This window comes from Oryx dammah, unplaced genomic scaffold (genome assembly GCF_014754425.2).
Source record: "Oryx dammah isolate SB20612 unplaced genomic scaffold, SCBI_Odam_1.1 HiC_scaffold_5, whole genome shotgun sequence".
In the NCBI taxonomy this organism is placed as follows: Eukaryota; Metazoa; Chordata; class Mammalia; order Artiodactyla; family Bovidae; genus Oryx; species Oryx dammah.
The window spans coordinates 89,570,367-89,585,501 of record NW_024070189.1 but is presented as its reverse complement, the minus strand read 5'-3'; the positions used below and the strand labels follow the sequence as shown (position 1 = coordinate 89,585,501).

Here is a 15,135-nt window from a genome sequence, read left to right as displayed (position 1 = left end):
ACTCACGTCCATCGAGTCGGTGATGCCATCCAGCCATCTCATCCTCTGTCGTCCCCTTCTCCTCCTGCCCCTAATCCCTCCCAGCATCAGAGTCTTTTCCAATGAGTCAACTCTTCGCATGAGGTGACCAAAGTATTGGAGTTTCCGCTTTAGCATCAGTCCTTCCAGTGAACACCCAGGACTGGTCTCCTTCAGAATGGACTGGTTGGATCTCCTTGCAGTCCAAGGGACTCTCAAGAGTCTTCTCCAACACCACAGTTCAAAAGCATCAATTCTTCGGCGCTCAGCTTTCTTCACAGTCCAACTCTCGAATCCATACATGACCACTGGAAAAACCATAGCCTTGACTAGACGGAGCTAGGCATAGGATTCGCGTATTTAACGCCCAAGAAAGGCAGAAACAGGGATGCAGGACTTCAGCATCGTACTTCCCAGCTTCAGGACCCCGGTCAGAGGAGAAGGGGCGGGGTGGTCCAGGAACCGGAAGTCGGGAGGCCGACTTCCGTAAATTTGACGGACGTTCTTTACAGCCAATCAGCTGTGGGAGGCGAGCCTGTACCAAAGGCGAGGCCTCATTTTGATGAGGAGGGCCGGACGCCCGTGGGCTGGGGCCTGAAAGGAGGCGATGGGCGGGGATTCACAAGCGCTCTGTGTGCTGACCAATGGGGGGTGGGATCCACCTCTCGGGGGCGGGCTCTGGCGGGCACGGTGACGACGCAAGGGTTGACGCGTCGCGGCGGCCGAGGCGGCGGGGCCTGAGGACGCAGCGGCCGCCAGCGCGGCTGAGGGACAGGTCCGCGGCGTGGGGTCGAGGGTGCGGAGCGGACTCGGTCCGAGGCTGCCGGGGGAGGGCGACCTGGGAGACTTAGTAGCGGGTACTTTTGGGGACCCATGGGATGACTGGACAGGAGAAGGATCTCGGCTGGGGCCTGTGAGGGGCGTGGCGGCCTCTGGGACGCTGGAGCCGGGACGTTAGGGATTGGGGGAATCTTGGCGGCGTCTCTGAAGGAAGCCGTAGGGGTCTGCCTTGGAGCTTGTGAGAAGGTTGGGGGCGAAGGATCATGGAGGAGACTCAGATGTGGCCCTTTGCGGGGTTCCGTTGTGGGTGTGGAGCTTGGGGCGGGGGCCTTTGAAACTTGAAAGAGGTGTCTTCGAGGAAGGGGGAGGAGGAAGTTAACTTTGCTAGCACGGCGGAGGTCAGAGGGAGCAAGAATGGGTTAGGGCCTTGGAGGAGCTTGGAAGCCATTGTTCAGTTCCTGGTAAATTCAGGAAGGCGGGGGCAAGAGATGGGGTAAGCCCAGCCCCGCAGAGGGTCTTAGTGAGCAGCCGAGGAGGGGAGGGTATGTGGGGGCAGTGGGTAAGGAGGAGGAGGGGTTAAGGTTGCTGAGGGACAGGGAGATGGGAGTGTGTCGTAAATCTGGCAGAGAATCAGGGTGTCCCAGGGTTTGAGGGTGTGAATGTGGGAGAACTTATAGGAATTTGGGGGCTATGGATGAGATTGGGAGAAGCCTAGAAGGAAGAGGCAGAAAAAGACTGGGGTGTTGTGTGCAGAACCACAGATCTATGGCTCCTGGGAGTTACAGGGGTGTAAGTGGCACAAGCCCAGCTAACACTGACCCCTGGGGCAGTGTGGTATCTAAATGAGATGACACATGAAAGCACCCCGCCCACCAAATGCAAGTGCCTTCTACAGGGAAGGTGGAATTTCAGCATGGTGGATCTGAAACCTATTTGGGATGCTGATCGATCCTTTGACCCAGAAGTAATGACTGGCATCTCAGTCCTTTTCTGTTTCTCTGTCTCCTCCAGGGTCACAGCGAGAGGACTCCGTGAGGTACTATTCCTGGACCACTGACCAGGTTTGTACTGGGGTGGAAGACGCTGGAAGGCAGACCAGCCACCATGTCAACATTCAGGCAGGAGGATGTGGAAGACCACTATGAGATGGGAGAGGAGCTGGGAAGGTGAGCAGTCCCTTCTGATGGGGCCCCGAGGAGGGGGTCGACCCGACCCACTGTGGGGTCTTCTGGGGTATCTCCTCTCCTCCTGTCCTTTCTCCTGCTCTCCCCAAGCAGGGATGAGTCAGTATCATACGCTGTGGGATGAATTTGGGCTTTGGAGGCAGCCATTCTGGGCCTGGAATTCTTGTTCCGACATCCCCTGTGCACTTCCTTTGGGAATAAACATGATCGAGTCCAAACAGCACCTAATACAGTGCCTGGCCTATGGCATGAGAGCAGTAGATGTTGGTAAAGGTCTCTCTGTGTCTTTAAACCTCTCTTGTGGGAGGCAGTGGAGCTTCTTGGGCCTCCTGTCCCGGCCCACACCCTGGCCCATTGTTAGCATTCTTGTGGGAAAGAGCAGAGGTTTCCCAATCCAGCCAGGCAGCTGATTTCCTGCCAGGCCAGGCCTGGGAGCGTCCCCTGGGAGCTCTCCCACCTCAAACCTGCCAGCTACCATCCTTTTTACTCCCGAGCCTCAACCCTTATTTGGTGAGTTTGTTGCTGGCTGGCCTTCCCGGAACTGCCTTAGCCGGCCCCATGATGTCACCAGAAGGGAATGTAAATAACTGAGCCGATCATCAGGCTTTTGCTGAGAGAGCCTGTGGGGCTCATTTGGGATTCTGAAGTCCCTCCTTTAGGAATTTCCTCTGGTAGAGCAGCAGGGAATGCAGGCCATTTCCCCCACCCCCACGGAAAGCTCAGACTCTGTTATTGAAAATGTTAGGGCCTTCTGCTGAGAGTAGCTGGCAATAGTCAGTAAAACTATCATGTGTGTTCCCTTTAACACAACGATTTCACTCCTAGGAGTTAATTCTGTGAGTATAGCATATACGTAGACCTAAGATCTAGGGATGGGGAGAGCCTTTAAGGACTTTATGTGAGCAGAAGTTGGGGCCTTTTCAGTGACCATCACAGCACCACTGCCTTGTCAACAGAATATTATGCAGCCATTAAAAAGAGCACGGCAACTTGTATAAAGCAAGCCATGTAGGAATTTTATTGAAATTCTCTAGTAACTGTCAACTTTAATAATTTTATTATAATTTGTTTTACTTAACTTGTTAGGTCAAACTATTATCATTTTGGTTGTCATTCATTATAAAAATTATTATTATTTTAAAAATATTTATTTATTTGGCTGCTCCAGGTCTTAGTTGCAGCACTCGGGATTTTTTTAGTTGTGGCGTGCAAGATCTAGTTCCCTGACCAGGGATGGAACCCAGGCCCCCTCGATTGGGAGCATGGAATCTTGGCCACCAGACTACCAGGGAAGTTCCTATAAAAATTTTCAATGAAATAGTTTACTACGTGTTTTTGATGTGAAGCCTTTGAATTCTGGTGTGTCTTGTATTGAATGGGCTGGACAGCTTCTGTGTGGCCAGTGGCTGTCATCATGGACAGCTCTGTGCTATGTAATGATCCAGAACATTCTTAGAGATACACGAGGTAAAGGATTAATGCCATGGAACACTGTGCATACTGTGCTGCAACTGTAGAACTTGTAGATGTTGTTTGGCCATCTGAGTCCTGGGCTGTTTTTTGTTACACTCGCATTCATCTGTGAAAGTATCTACCAGGCAGGATCATTATCATCCCCATTTTGTGGATGAAGAAACTGAGGCTCAGAACAGGAAACCAGCTTGCCCGAGGCCATGTAGACTGAAAGTGGCCAGGCAGGACTCAGGCCTTGAGACTAAGCCTTCCTGATCACAAAGCGCAGGTGTGCTGGAGCCAGAAGTGGGCATCTGGCTTCTGCTTTGAGTTAAGCCCAGCCGAGTTTCCTTGTCCTGGGAGTCATGGGCTGAATAAAATGGGAGTGAGTATTTTTGTGTGGATGTATATGGAGGGTTCTCCCAAGTCAAGTCACCTGGGCAATCCTGGGAGATAAATTAGTCTGCGGTTGGTCAGTGTGGACGCCAGCCTGGTTTCTATGTCACAGAGCATGTCTGTAACCGTTACCTCAGGCAGCTGGAGGCTGGTGTCAGAGGTCAAGGTGCCACAGGCTGAGGCTCTCTCATTGGTGTGCGATGCCCCCCCTCTCCCCGCGTCCTCACGTGGTCTCCCTCTGTGTGTGTCTGTGTCCTGACCTCCTCCTCTTACAAGGACACCAAACCCTGTTGGATTAAGATCCACCCCAGTGACCTTGGGCTCCCTGGTGGCTCAGTGGTAAAGAATCCGCCTGCCAATGCTGGAGATGCAGGTTTGATCCCTGGGTTGGGATGATTCCCTGGAGGAGGAAATGGCAACCCACTCCAGTATTGCCTGGAGAATCTCATGGACAAGAGGAGCTGGGCTACAGTCCATGGGGTCGCAGAGAGTCAGACACAGCTGAGCAACTGAGCACCAGTGACCTCATTTTTACTAAATTACCTCTTCAAAGGCCCTAAATCACAGTAGTCAGATTTTGGAGTCCTAGGGATTAGGATTTTGGGGACACAATTTAGCACTAGTAGTGTCTTGGTTTCCCTTCCCATGAATTTTTTTTTTTTTTTTTTTTTTTATTTTTTTTTTTTTTAAGAGAATATATTATTTATTTGGCTCTGCCAGGTCTTAGTTACAGTTGCAGCACGTGGGATCCTTGATCCTCATTGCAGCATGTGGGATCTAGTTCTTAGACCAGGGCTCCCTGCATTGGAGTGCAGAGTCTTAGCCACTAGACGACCAGGAAAGTTTCACCTCCCCCCTGCCATGAACTCTTTGTTAGTTTTTTGATTCATCTTGGAATAAACTAGAGGGGAAGAAATCCTTGTATTTGAGAATCAGGCCACACATTCAGGCCTAGAGTGTTCCCAATAGGCAGCAAACACTTGGCATTTGATGTAATTACTGTCTGAGTGTCATTGTGGGGTGGGAGGTGGACCTGGAAGAATTTGCTTGGTTGATGTAGGCAGAGGGGAGAAGGAAAGATATTTCAGGAATGAGGAGTGTTAGCTAAGATGTTGACGGGGGCAGGAGCACAACGTACCCAGGGGACCATTGTGGTGGATTTAAGGGATTGGGGGGAGGCCTGATCAGGGACACATGACATTTCTCATCTGACTGTGCTCTTGGCTTTTAGACTAGTATATGAGTTTCCTGTTGCTGCTGTAACAAATTACCACAATTTAGTGGCTGAGAAGAATACCCATGTTTTACGTTAAGGTCTGGGAGTCAGGAGTCTAAAATCAATCTGCTAGGCTGGTCCCTCTGGAGGCTCCTGCCTCTTCCAGCTTCTAGAGGCACCGCATCCCCGGCTCGCGGCCCCTCCCTCCATCCTCACAGGCAGCAGCACAACATCTCCCATCTCTCTCTGCCTCTGACCCTCTTGCCTCCCTCTTACGAGGACCCTGTGATAACACTGGGACCACTGGGGAGTCCAGAGTCGTCCCCATCTCAGGGGCCTTAATTCTGTCTTCAGAGCCCCTCTGCCCTGTGAGGTGGCATGCCCATAGGTCCTGGGGATTCAGATGTGGACCATTATTTAGCTCACCTTGATTGGAGATAATTTGCACTTCCCACCTGCCTACGTTGACCTTGCCTGCCCGAGTGGGCACAGAGCATATCTGCAGTAGCCGCCGTGGCGCCTTTGTGCCTTGATGCTCATGCGCACAGCGGTTTTAGATGCTTGCCAGCTGCATCTGGTACAGAGCGTCCTAGTAAGGTCCACTTACTGGGTCCCTTGGTTTTTCTGAAGACCCCGTTGGCTGGGCAAAGACACCCTCACTCATCTGTCTCTTATTCTGCCTGTCCTGTCTGTGCTATCACCATCTGAAGAGATCCCCCCTGTCCCCAGGGCCCATCTCTGCCACTCCTTCCTCTACCCACGGGGTCCCATTTCTGAGAGTTGTCACAGAGTCACCTTGTCCCCTTTCTCTTGGCCCCTGGTGGGACCTGGTTGAGGTCCTTTGTGTGCCTTCTGTCTTAGACTTAGTCTGCTTTCGCATGGCCCATAGCCAGTGGGCCATGTCCAGCCCTCGCCTAATTCAGTATGGTCCACTCACGAACGTAGGATGGTTTTTTACTTTTTTTAAAGGGTTGTAAAAACATACACAAATTGTGACAGAGACCATATGGCCTGTAAAGCTTAAAATAATTATCTTCTGGCCTTTTTCACTCAACTCATGAGTGAAAGCAAGTTAACATAGCTAAGTTCCTAGACAGCAAAAGAATTTGGACATTGGACAGCTCCCTGAAGGACAGTAAATAGTTTCTCTCTTTCTCTTCAAATAACAGCTGTCTTGAGATATAATTCACACACCATACTGTTTACTCTATTAAACTGTACAACTTAACGATCTTCCATATATTCACAGTTTTACAGCCATCACCATTAAATAATCTCAGAACGTTTTCATCATCCCCAAAGGAGCTCCATCCCCCTGGTCAGTCACCCTCATCACCTCCTCAGCCCCTGACAACCAGAAACCCACTCTCTGGCCTGTTCTAGATGTTTCACATCAGTGGATTGTACACTGAGTGTCCTTCTGCATCTGTTTCTCTCACTGAGCATCATATTCTCAGGGTCTATCCACATTGTAGCAAGTGTCAGGGCTTCCCCCCTTTTCAGGACTCAATAATGCTCCTGTGTGTGGAGGGACCACATTTTGTGTATGCTGTATCCCCTGATCGGCATTTATCTCTACCTTATGACTGCTGTGAATGATGGTGCTGTGAACATTTGTGTACAAGTTTTTGTAAAGTGGAATTCCTAGGTCTGAAGGTAACTCCGTTTTTAAGGTTTTAAGGAACCTCCAGACAGTTTTCACCACAGCTTCCCCGTCCGGCTTTCCCACTAGCCGTGTGCCAGGGTTACAGTTTCTCCATATCCTCCCTCCTCTCTTGGGAAAACTTGTGTGCTTCTTTCACTCTGAAGCTCTTTTGAACTCAGTGGCTTTTTATCTTTTCTTAGATTTTAAACTGTGATGAAATGTGCTGTGAAAAGTTGAATCATACAGAATCATAGCAAATATTAATAAAAAGAAAAAACCCGCTTCACTGCCCTCAGTCCCACTCTTCAGAGAGATCTGCTGCTCACAGCCGGCCATGTGTCCTTCAGACCTCTTACTTGTGGCAGCCTCTTACATGCCAACATACCTCTATATGTGGTATAACGTGTACCTTTCTTTCTTTTGATTAATTAGTTAAGTTTTGTCTGAGCTGGGTCTTTGTTGCTGCTCAGGCTTTCTTTAGTTGTGGTGAGTTGGGGCTACTCTCTAATTGTGGTGCATAGGCTTCTCATTGCAGTGGCTTCTTTTGTTAAGGAGCACGGCACTTGGGCTTAGTTGCCGCATGGCACGTGGGATCTTCCCGGACCAGTAATTGAACCTGTGACCCCTGTATTGATGGGCGGATTCTCAACCACTGGACCATCAGGGAAATCCTGTACCTTTCTGTTTTACCCAGAATAACCTCATTCCTTGTGTTCCTCTGCTGCTGTCTTCACTGAGCAGGTCTTCATGGGGGCCTGTCCTCTCAGTGCCTCAAGAATCATCTTTCAAGACTGCAAAAAATTCCACTTGATTTGCCATGATAGGGTCCAGCTTCATTTTGGTAAACATGGAACCATGTTGGTTCTTTCGCTGCTGCAGACACTCTGGGCAGCCACTGTGTTCAGTGCCAGTTTGCGCTCACGTGGAGCACCGCTGCCAGGGGTGCATTCTTGAGGTGGTTGGGACGCACTGTCTTGGGGAGTGGCCCAGGTCCCCAGAGTCCTGCGTCTCTCTCAGTGCCTGCTTCCTCCTCCCCTCCCCTCTGTCCCTGCAGCGGACAGTTTGCGATTGTGCGGAAGTGCCGGCAGAAGGGTACTGGGAAGGAGTATGCAGCCAAGTTTATCAAGAAGCGCCGCCTGTCATCCAGCCGCCGGGGAGTGAGCCGAGAGGAGATCGAGCGGGAGGTGAACATCCTGCGGGAGATCCGGCACCCCAACATCATCACACTGCATGACATCTTTGAGAACAGGACAGATGTGGTGCTCATCCTCGAGCTGGTCTCAGGCGGTGAGCTCTTCGACTTCCTGGCTGAGAAGGAGTCACTGACCGAGGACGAGGCCACCCAGTTCCTCAAGCAGATCCTGGACGGCGTCCACTATCTGCACTCCAAGCGTATCGCCCACTTCGACCTCAAGGTAGCCCACTGGGCCCGCAACACAGAGCCAGGGAGGAGCCTGGCCAGCGTGGGTGAGGACAGGGCTGAGAGGGTCCACCTCCTTTCTCCCAGGGTGTCCCTGCTGGGGGCGTTGAAGAGATGTATGGCTCTGGGCTGGACCTGTGGAGGGGAGTCAGCCTGCACACACCCCACACACTGGGCCGGGCCAGTGCTGTTCCCTGAGACATGGGGCCAGCAGGCTCAGAGGCCCCTGTCCATCCCCCTGCCTTTCTGCCCCCAACCAGCCAGAAAACATCATGCTCCTGGACAAGAATGTGCCCAACCCACGGATCAAGCTCATTGACTTCGGCATCGCCCACAAGATCGAGGCAGGGAACGAGTTCAAGAACATCTTTGGGACCCCGGAGTTCGTGGGTGAGGAACCCTAGCGCTGGGCACCGAGGACTCAAGGCCTGGGGCGATCACCACCTTGGCTTTCCCTGCCAAGAGCCAGCCACGTCTGTGGGCTCTGCTACTCCCCTGGGCCGTGTCCAGGGTGCCCCTGACCCTGTCTCCCTGTCCCTGCAGCTCCTGAAATCGTCAACTATGAGCCCCTGGGTCTGGAGGCAGACATGTGGTGAGTGAGGGTGGTGGGCCCAGGGCCACCCTTGTTGCTTCTCCTCAGGGAACCCTCCTCTTGTGCCCAGGAGCTGCCGGGTCACAGCCACGGGCTGGGGTGCAGCCCCTCTTCCTGGTCTTGGAGCCATGGGTCAGGGACAACACAAACTATCGCCTTAGGACAGGGGTTGCTGACCTAACCAGGCCTGTGAGCTAGGAAGGGTTCTCAGGTCTTCGAAGGGTTGTTAAAAACAGATGAATATGTGACGGAGACTATCTGTAGCCCAAAAAGCCTGAAACACTCACTGTCTCACCCTTTACATTAATGGAAAGAGTTTGCCAGGTCTGCCCTCAGCCACAGAGGCCTCAAGGGGCTCCACATCTGCATGGCTTGTGGCGCCCTTGTGCTCTGTCTACCCTGCCCACACCCCGGCCACTTTGAGTCTGGGCAGGCAGCCATGGCTAGAGGTGCCTCAGTATTTGGTCCTGAGACCCTTGGAGCAGAAGGTGGGACTTGGTGGGGGCTGTTCACACCCTGGAGGGAGAGGGTCCCTGGGGCTGACAGACCTGCCCCTGACCTGGCTAGACAGTCTTGGACTCTGGGGGTTGGGGTGCTGAGCCTGCGGCTGAGCTGACTCCATCTCTTCTGTGTGTTCTTCTCCAGGAGCATTGGCGTCATCACCTACATCCTGTGAGTACCCGCCCTCCCAGGGCTTTGCTGGGTCAGGAGGAGGGTTGGGAGGCTTCTGTGCAGGTGTCACAAGTAGAATGCAGGACCCGCAGTGCACTGACCTGTTGCAGTGCTCAGGGGCTCTGGATGGATGGACAACTGCGTGAGTGTATGCAGGAGAGAATATGTTCAGGAGAGTTCCAAAGGTAGTGAAGTAACCACGTGAGGCTCTGGGCCGGGACTGTTGCCCCCTCGTCCTTGGGCTGGCAACTCCTCTGTGTGGTGGATTCAATCACGGGCCTTTGGAGATAGACTCAGCCTCCAGCCCCTCCCCTTCCTGGAGGTTGGAGGCAGGACGAAAGATCCATCCCTGTGACCCCACTGCTCTCCCCAACTGGCAGCCCTCTCCTTAGGGCCTTTCCACAGACACCTCATTGGTACCAACTCAGGTGTGGCTGGAAGGGGCTTGTCATGAGCAAGAAAAGACGCTTCTTTTATCTCTATTCTCTGGAGTTGTTTTAGGAAATGAAACAAAGACCAAATTTTATAGCAGTAGATGCTCCTGCCTTGGGTTTTAGGAAGTTACAAGGGTTTTGTGTGCCTGCAGTTGGGAGTGAAAACCAGCTATACATATCTCTCACCTAAAAAGTCACAGCATCACAAGTCCAGATCTGTGCAGGGTGGTGATGTGGCCTCAGCGCAGCACACTGAAAGGACACCTGACGTCTGCGGTGTCGGCCAGGAAGCACCAGCACCGCCCCCCAACCCCAGTTAACCATTTTGCCTCTAACTACTAAGGGCTTCAGGGAAGGGGCTTTGAGACCAAGCCTCTAAAACTAAGTCTATGGGGATACTTTGAGGTTCTGCAGAGATTTTGCTGACTCATTTTAGCACCCCTCACTAGCTGGGCAGTGGATTTTCCCTGCCTCTGGTTAGTGGCTGGGCGCATTTATGCAGGGTGACTGGGGGCCTGGCATCAGCCTCCCTCCCCATCTGCCCCCTCCATGGGCACAGCAGAGCTGGGTGGTGGCCTGGGCAGCATCCTGGTCGTGGGGTGACCGCACACCCGTCTGGCCCCCCTGAGCCTAGTGTCCGTCTCCTAGGCTGAGTGGCGCGTCCCCGTTCCTGGGTGAAACCAAGCAGGAGACGTTGACCAACATCTCGGCTGTGAACTACGACTTTGACGAGGAGTACTTCAGCAACACCAGCGAGCTGGCCAAGGACTTCATCCGCCGTCTGCTTGTCAAAGACCCCAAGTAGGAGCACTGGGGCGGGCAGGGTGGGCCAGGCAATTCCCCCAGAATGGGCCCTGTGGCCGAGGACAAGTAATGTATCCATCTGAGATGCCACTCACGTACCTGGGAGTTGGCCATGGCTCCTGTTCTGGGCGGAGATAGCACAGGGAGGCCTAGGCTGGCCCTCTTATGAAGCTGCTTCTTACAAAGCTTTTCATTTGTTGCCAGTGTTTAGGATAGGAGGTTTCATATAAAATTCTAAATTACTGTTCGGTTTTTTCCCTAGAAAGAGCTAAATACGCTGGCAACACAGAGCTTTCATTCACCCAGAGGTGCTCCCATGGGTAGTCCTCCCCAGGCTCCTCCTCTGCGTGTCTGAGTTATGAGACCCCAACATTAGGTGTCAGTGCTATTAGTGGAAAACATGGAAACCCTGGAGTCCACGTCATCCCCAAGCCCCTTGATGGGCTCCTTATGGCCGGCCAAGCAGAGTGGGAGACCTTAATTGTGCCTGTACTGGCATGGTTGTTTCAGAAACTTGCTGCTGGGCTGAACAGTGACTTCAGGGACCAGGTTTCAGGGTGGTGGCCCAGGGGAGGTACCCTGAGTCAGCCACAGGTGGGGCTGAGAGCCAGAGCTGCAGCAGGGAGAACATGGACCACTCCTTTCTGCTCTCTGTGGGGAGGACAGTGAAGGCGGCACTCATGCAACTAACCAGTTCTGGGGGCTCTTCCAGGAGGAGAATGACCATCGCACAGAGTCTGGAGCATTCCTGGATCAAGGTGAGGTGGTGGGGCTGCCCCCACATGGGCATGGTAGTTGGGACCAGCCCCCAGCATGGGCGAGGGTCCCTACAGGAGTGGGCCTAGATGCTCTGGGCACAGAGTGTGTCAGTGTAGTGTCGGAGTTGTCTCATTGAACTGTTGGCTAGAGTCCACAGCCCGTCTGCACACAGCAGGGTGGCCTCCCCAGAACTTCTCATAAAGGGATCATCTCCAGGCCAAGGTCAGGCTTGGCAGCCTCAGTCAAGGGTCAGAGTGAATACTTCTGGCTCTGTGGTCTCTGGTGTGTGACCATGTGGTCTGCCCTCAGGTCTCAGCTCAACCATCAGCGGGAAGGCGCCAGGACCATGTGTACTTAGATGGGCAGGGCCATGGGCTAATATAATGTGGGCAGAGGGCCAGACATGGCCCGGGGGCTGCCGTGCAGCCCTGATCCAAGGCGCCCTTTCCTCCCCTCCTCTCCCCCTGCAGGCCATCCGGCGGCGAAATGTGCGGCGGGAAGACAGCGGCCGGAAGCCAGAGCGACGGCGCCTGAAGACGGCACGCCTCAAGGAGTACACCATCAAGTCACACTCGAGCATGCCCCCCAACAACACCTACATCAACTTCGAGCGCTTCTCCAAAGTGCTGGAGGAGGTGGCAGCAGCCGAGGAGGGCCTGCGCGGGCTGGAGCACAGCCGACGCCTGTTCCATGAGGACCTTGAGGCACTGACGGCCATCTACGAGGAGAAGGAGGCCTGGTACCGTGAGGAGAACGAGAGCCTAGGCCAGGACCTGCGGCGGCTGCGCCAGGAGCTGCACAAGACGGAGGCGCTGCAGCGGCAGGCACAGGAGGAGGCCAAGGGGGCCCTGCTCGGGGCCAGTGGGCTCAAGCGCCGCTTTAGCCGCCTGGAGAACCGCTACGAGGCACTGGCCAAGCAGGTGGCCTCCGAGATGCGGTTCGTGCAGGATCTGGTGCGTGCCATGGAGCAGGAGAAGCTGCAGGAGGGGGAGTGCAGCCTCCGCTAGGGCTGCCCAGGGTGTTGCATCTCGGCCGTGGCAGGCCCCATCGCCCCGATGTGGCCCCGCAGTGCCCAGGAACTGGAGGCAGGATGTGCTCCATGGGGCCCGGGAATCCCCGGCCCAGGGATGGCTTGGCCCGGCTCCGCCCCAGAGGAGGGGGCTGGTCTGGGCCTTCTTTGCACTGCCCTAGTGCCCCCAGCCCAGCCCCTCCCTCCTGCAGCTCCACTCCGGGAGCATCCAGGGCAGCATCACCTCAGGGCCTCTGCGAGGGGCGGCACATCCACGGAACTAGCCACAGCGGACACACATGCCTCACACCTGCCCCGGGTTGGGCTAGCAGCCTTCATGTTCAGACCCTGGCCGGCAGCCTCAGGCTTTCCATTTGGTCCAAGTGTGTGGAATCTCAGTGCGGGGGCATGGCGGCTGTCTGTGAATGTCCTGGGGCTCAGAACTGAGGGAGAGCCTCTGCTCGACACCCTAGCTCCTCCACTCTGAAGAAGAGAAACTGCTCCTCCAGAGTCAGTGGTGGAAGGGCCTCTGATCCAGATCCCCCAGCCCCTTTCAGTGCCCCCAGCCCTCGAGGAGGTGTCAGTCTGGGGGCTGTATTGCGGGGGGTGGTGGTGGCAGGGCGCAGGGCCCAGGTGCGGTAAAGGAAGTATCTGCAAGGCCGAATCTCCACTTCTTGCCAAGGCAGGGCCTCCCGTGGGGAAGGGGGTGAAGAGCCTTGGAACCTCCCCGGCTTTTCAGCTCCCTGACAACGCTTAGAGCCTTCAGCAGGGTCCCAACCCTGCCTCATCCCTAGCCCCGCCCTATCATACTCCCTTCACCAGCGCTACCGTTGGATCAGCATCTCTCTAATGGACGCCCTGGAGTAACTGCTAGGGACCCTTGTTACCAGCGTCCCCTACCTGGAGAGCCCCAGGGTCCCTTACAGCCTGCCCCACCTTCCTGTGCTCCGTGCAGCTGCTGGAGAAGGCGCCCTAAGTGGTCTCCGTGGCATTGCTGCTTTTTGCCACTAGGTGCTGCCCTGCAGTGTGGTCCAGAGAATGTGCCCTAAGAACCAGGCTTCAGCAAAACCTGGGTCCCAGCTGTGGCCATGCTGAGCTCCAGCGGAGTTCCCTGCTGCCGTTGTGTTAATCCAGGGGCCCTTGTGCAGCCCCCCGCCGTTAGTCCGAGAGGAGTCCTCGCAACAGAGGCCAGCCAAGGCCATATGCGGGGAGGAATGGGTGGGCAGGTGGGTGGCACTCCACCCGTGGCCCCAGCAGGGCTCAGGCTGCGACACCCTGCAGGGCTGAGGAGGGCATTGGAGCCTGGCTGTGGGGCTGGCAAAAAGGGGCAGGGCGGGCCCACTTTGTGCCCCTCACAAGCACCATTGTGTGACACACAGCTCTGAGCATGTGCCTGCTGCCAGCCTTAAGGAAATAAAATCCACCTCCCTGGCTCCTGCTCTTCTCTGCCTGGCTGGGATGGGGGTGGCCTGCCCAGCAGTTAGCTGGCACCACGGCCTCTGTGGCCTCTTGTATGTTCTTTCCTCTGTCGCTCTGGGCCCTCAGCCCTGGGGGGTCTTGGAGGCTGCCCCTATCTTGGGGCTCAGCTGGGGATGTCTCTGAAGAGCTGGAGGCGTACAGGTGACTGTAGTTGGCTTGGAGGGATTTCCTGTCCCTCTGCTCCTCCTGAGACGCTGCCAGGTCATGGGCCCCTGCCTGCTCTGGGCCTGCCTGAAGGTGTCCTTGCCACTCCTGCCCCCAGTTGCCCAGCCTCTGGGTCTGGAATGTGGCTCTGAAGAGGGTTCCTCTGACTCGCTTCCTCCTTCCCAGCGGCCTGGTCAGCATTCTGTTCCCTCGTTCCTTGCATCTCCCTATTCCCCCTGTTTTAAACCAATTTTAGAAAAATTGAGAAGATTCTGTAAAATTCATTTTTCATTTTTTATTTGGGGGTGGCCATGAAGTGCAGCATGGGAGATCTTAGTTCCCCAACTGGGGATCAGACCCATGTGCCCTGCAGTGGACGCACAGGACCCTAGCCACTGGACCACCAGGGAATTACCTGTCTTTTTGGTCAACAACTTCCACTTTTACAGTCTCAGTAGATTTCAGCCTGTGGTGTGGTCGAACCCACTCAGGTTTCTCCAGTCAGTCTGTGATTGTCCTCCACGGCTGGCACCTGGTGGTAGCCCTTTGAGACGGGACTCTGAGCAGCACATCCCCCTGTGATTCATTGCAAAATGCAGTCAGCCTGTGGCGGGAAAAGGGGACCCAGTGTGGGTGACTGTGTGAGATTAGCAAGCCATTGTCCGGGTGCCACCTGGAAAAGAAATGGGCTTCCATGCAGTGCTGGAGGGCCTCCACACCCCAAGAGGGGTGAGCCGGAGGCCCCCTGAAGGCTCCGGGGTACCAGTGAATAGCATTCAGCTAGCCAGCCTTTACCCAGTCAGGGAGATAATGGGAGGCAAAGGAGGGGCCTCACTCTCCCAGTCTTTCTGATTAAGGCTTCCGGGTAGAAACCACAGCCCTCTTTGGACTCACACCTGCCCTTTCAGAATCCAGAGCACTTCTGTGCTGAGGGCAAACTTCCCAGTGTCTTCAGGCTCCTTGCTCTGAGACCACCTCTGCCCCCTGACCCAGGTCATCTCGAGTTGCTTTCTCAATCTGTCAGCTAAGGGCACAGGGAACCACTGTGTGTTTACAAAGCACCTGCCAGTGTCTCTGTCCCCCACAATCATTTACTGATAGTATTGACCCTTGGCAGAGCCTGCAAGATAA

General features: G+C 54.6%; 2 protein-coding genes across 5 annotated transcripts in view; both read left to right on the top strand.

Annotated features, from left to right (window-relative positions):
- EEF2 (eukaryotic translation elongation factor 2) overlaps window positions 1-1,855 on the top strand; it is a 19,015-nt gene extending 17,160 nt beyond the window's left edge. The window contains exon 13 of the mRNA XM_040241609.1: window positions 1,810-1,855. Within this exon, the coding sequence (XP_040097543.1) occupies window positions 1,810-1,855 (46 nt within the window). The remainder of the gene's footprint in view (window positions 1-1,809) is intronic.
- DAPK3 (death associated protein kinase 3) lies at window positions 699-14,284 on the top strand. 4 transcript variants are annotated; one of them, XM_040241961.1, is made up of 9 exons: window positions 699-793; window positions 1,810-1,964; window positions 7,746-8,106; window positions 8,372-8,501; window positions 8,655-8,703; window positions 9,349-9,375; window positions 10,458-10,610; window positions 11,326-11,371; window positions 11,843-14,284. In XM_040241961.1, exons 2-9 carry the CDS (start codon window positions 1,903-1,905, stop codon window positions 12,377-12,379), a joined length of 1,365 nt encoding a protein of 454 aa, XP_040097895.1. In that variant the 5' UTR covers window positions 699-793; window positions 1,810-1,902; the 3' UTR covers window positions 12,380-14,284. The 4 variants fall into 4 exon arrangements, with proteins under 4 accessions (XP_040097895.1, XP_040097897.1, XP_040097898.1 ...); XM_040241963.1 differs by having other exon boundaries at window positions 740-875; XM_040241964.1 differs by lacking the exon at window positions 699-793 and adding an exon at window positions 882-1,044.
- Window positions 14,285-15,135: the final 851 nt, after the last annotated feature.

What these genes read in the sequence shown, in the direction of transcription:
- DAPK3 (XM_040241961.1), top strand. Translation starts at nt 1,903, where the DNA reads ATGTCAACATTCAGGCAGGAGGATGTGGAAGACCACTATGAGATGGGA. An exon ending in CTGCTTGTCAAAGACCCCAA is followed by an intron (nt 10,611 to 11,325) that starts GTAGGAGCACTG and finishes GGGCTCTTCCAG; the next exon opens with GAGGAGAATGACCATCGCAC. An exon ending in TGGAGCATTCCTGGATCAAG is followed by an intron (nt 11,372 to 11,842) that starts GTGAGGTGGTGG and finishes CTCCCCCTGCAG; the next exon opens with GCCATCCGGCGGCGAAATGT.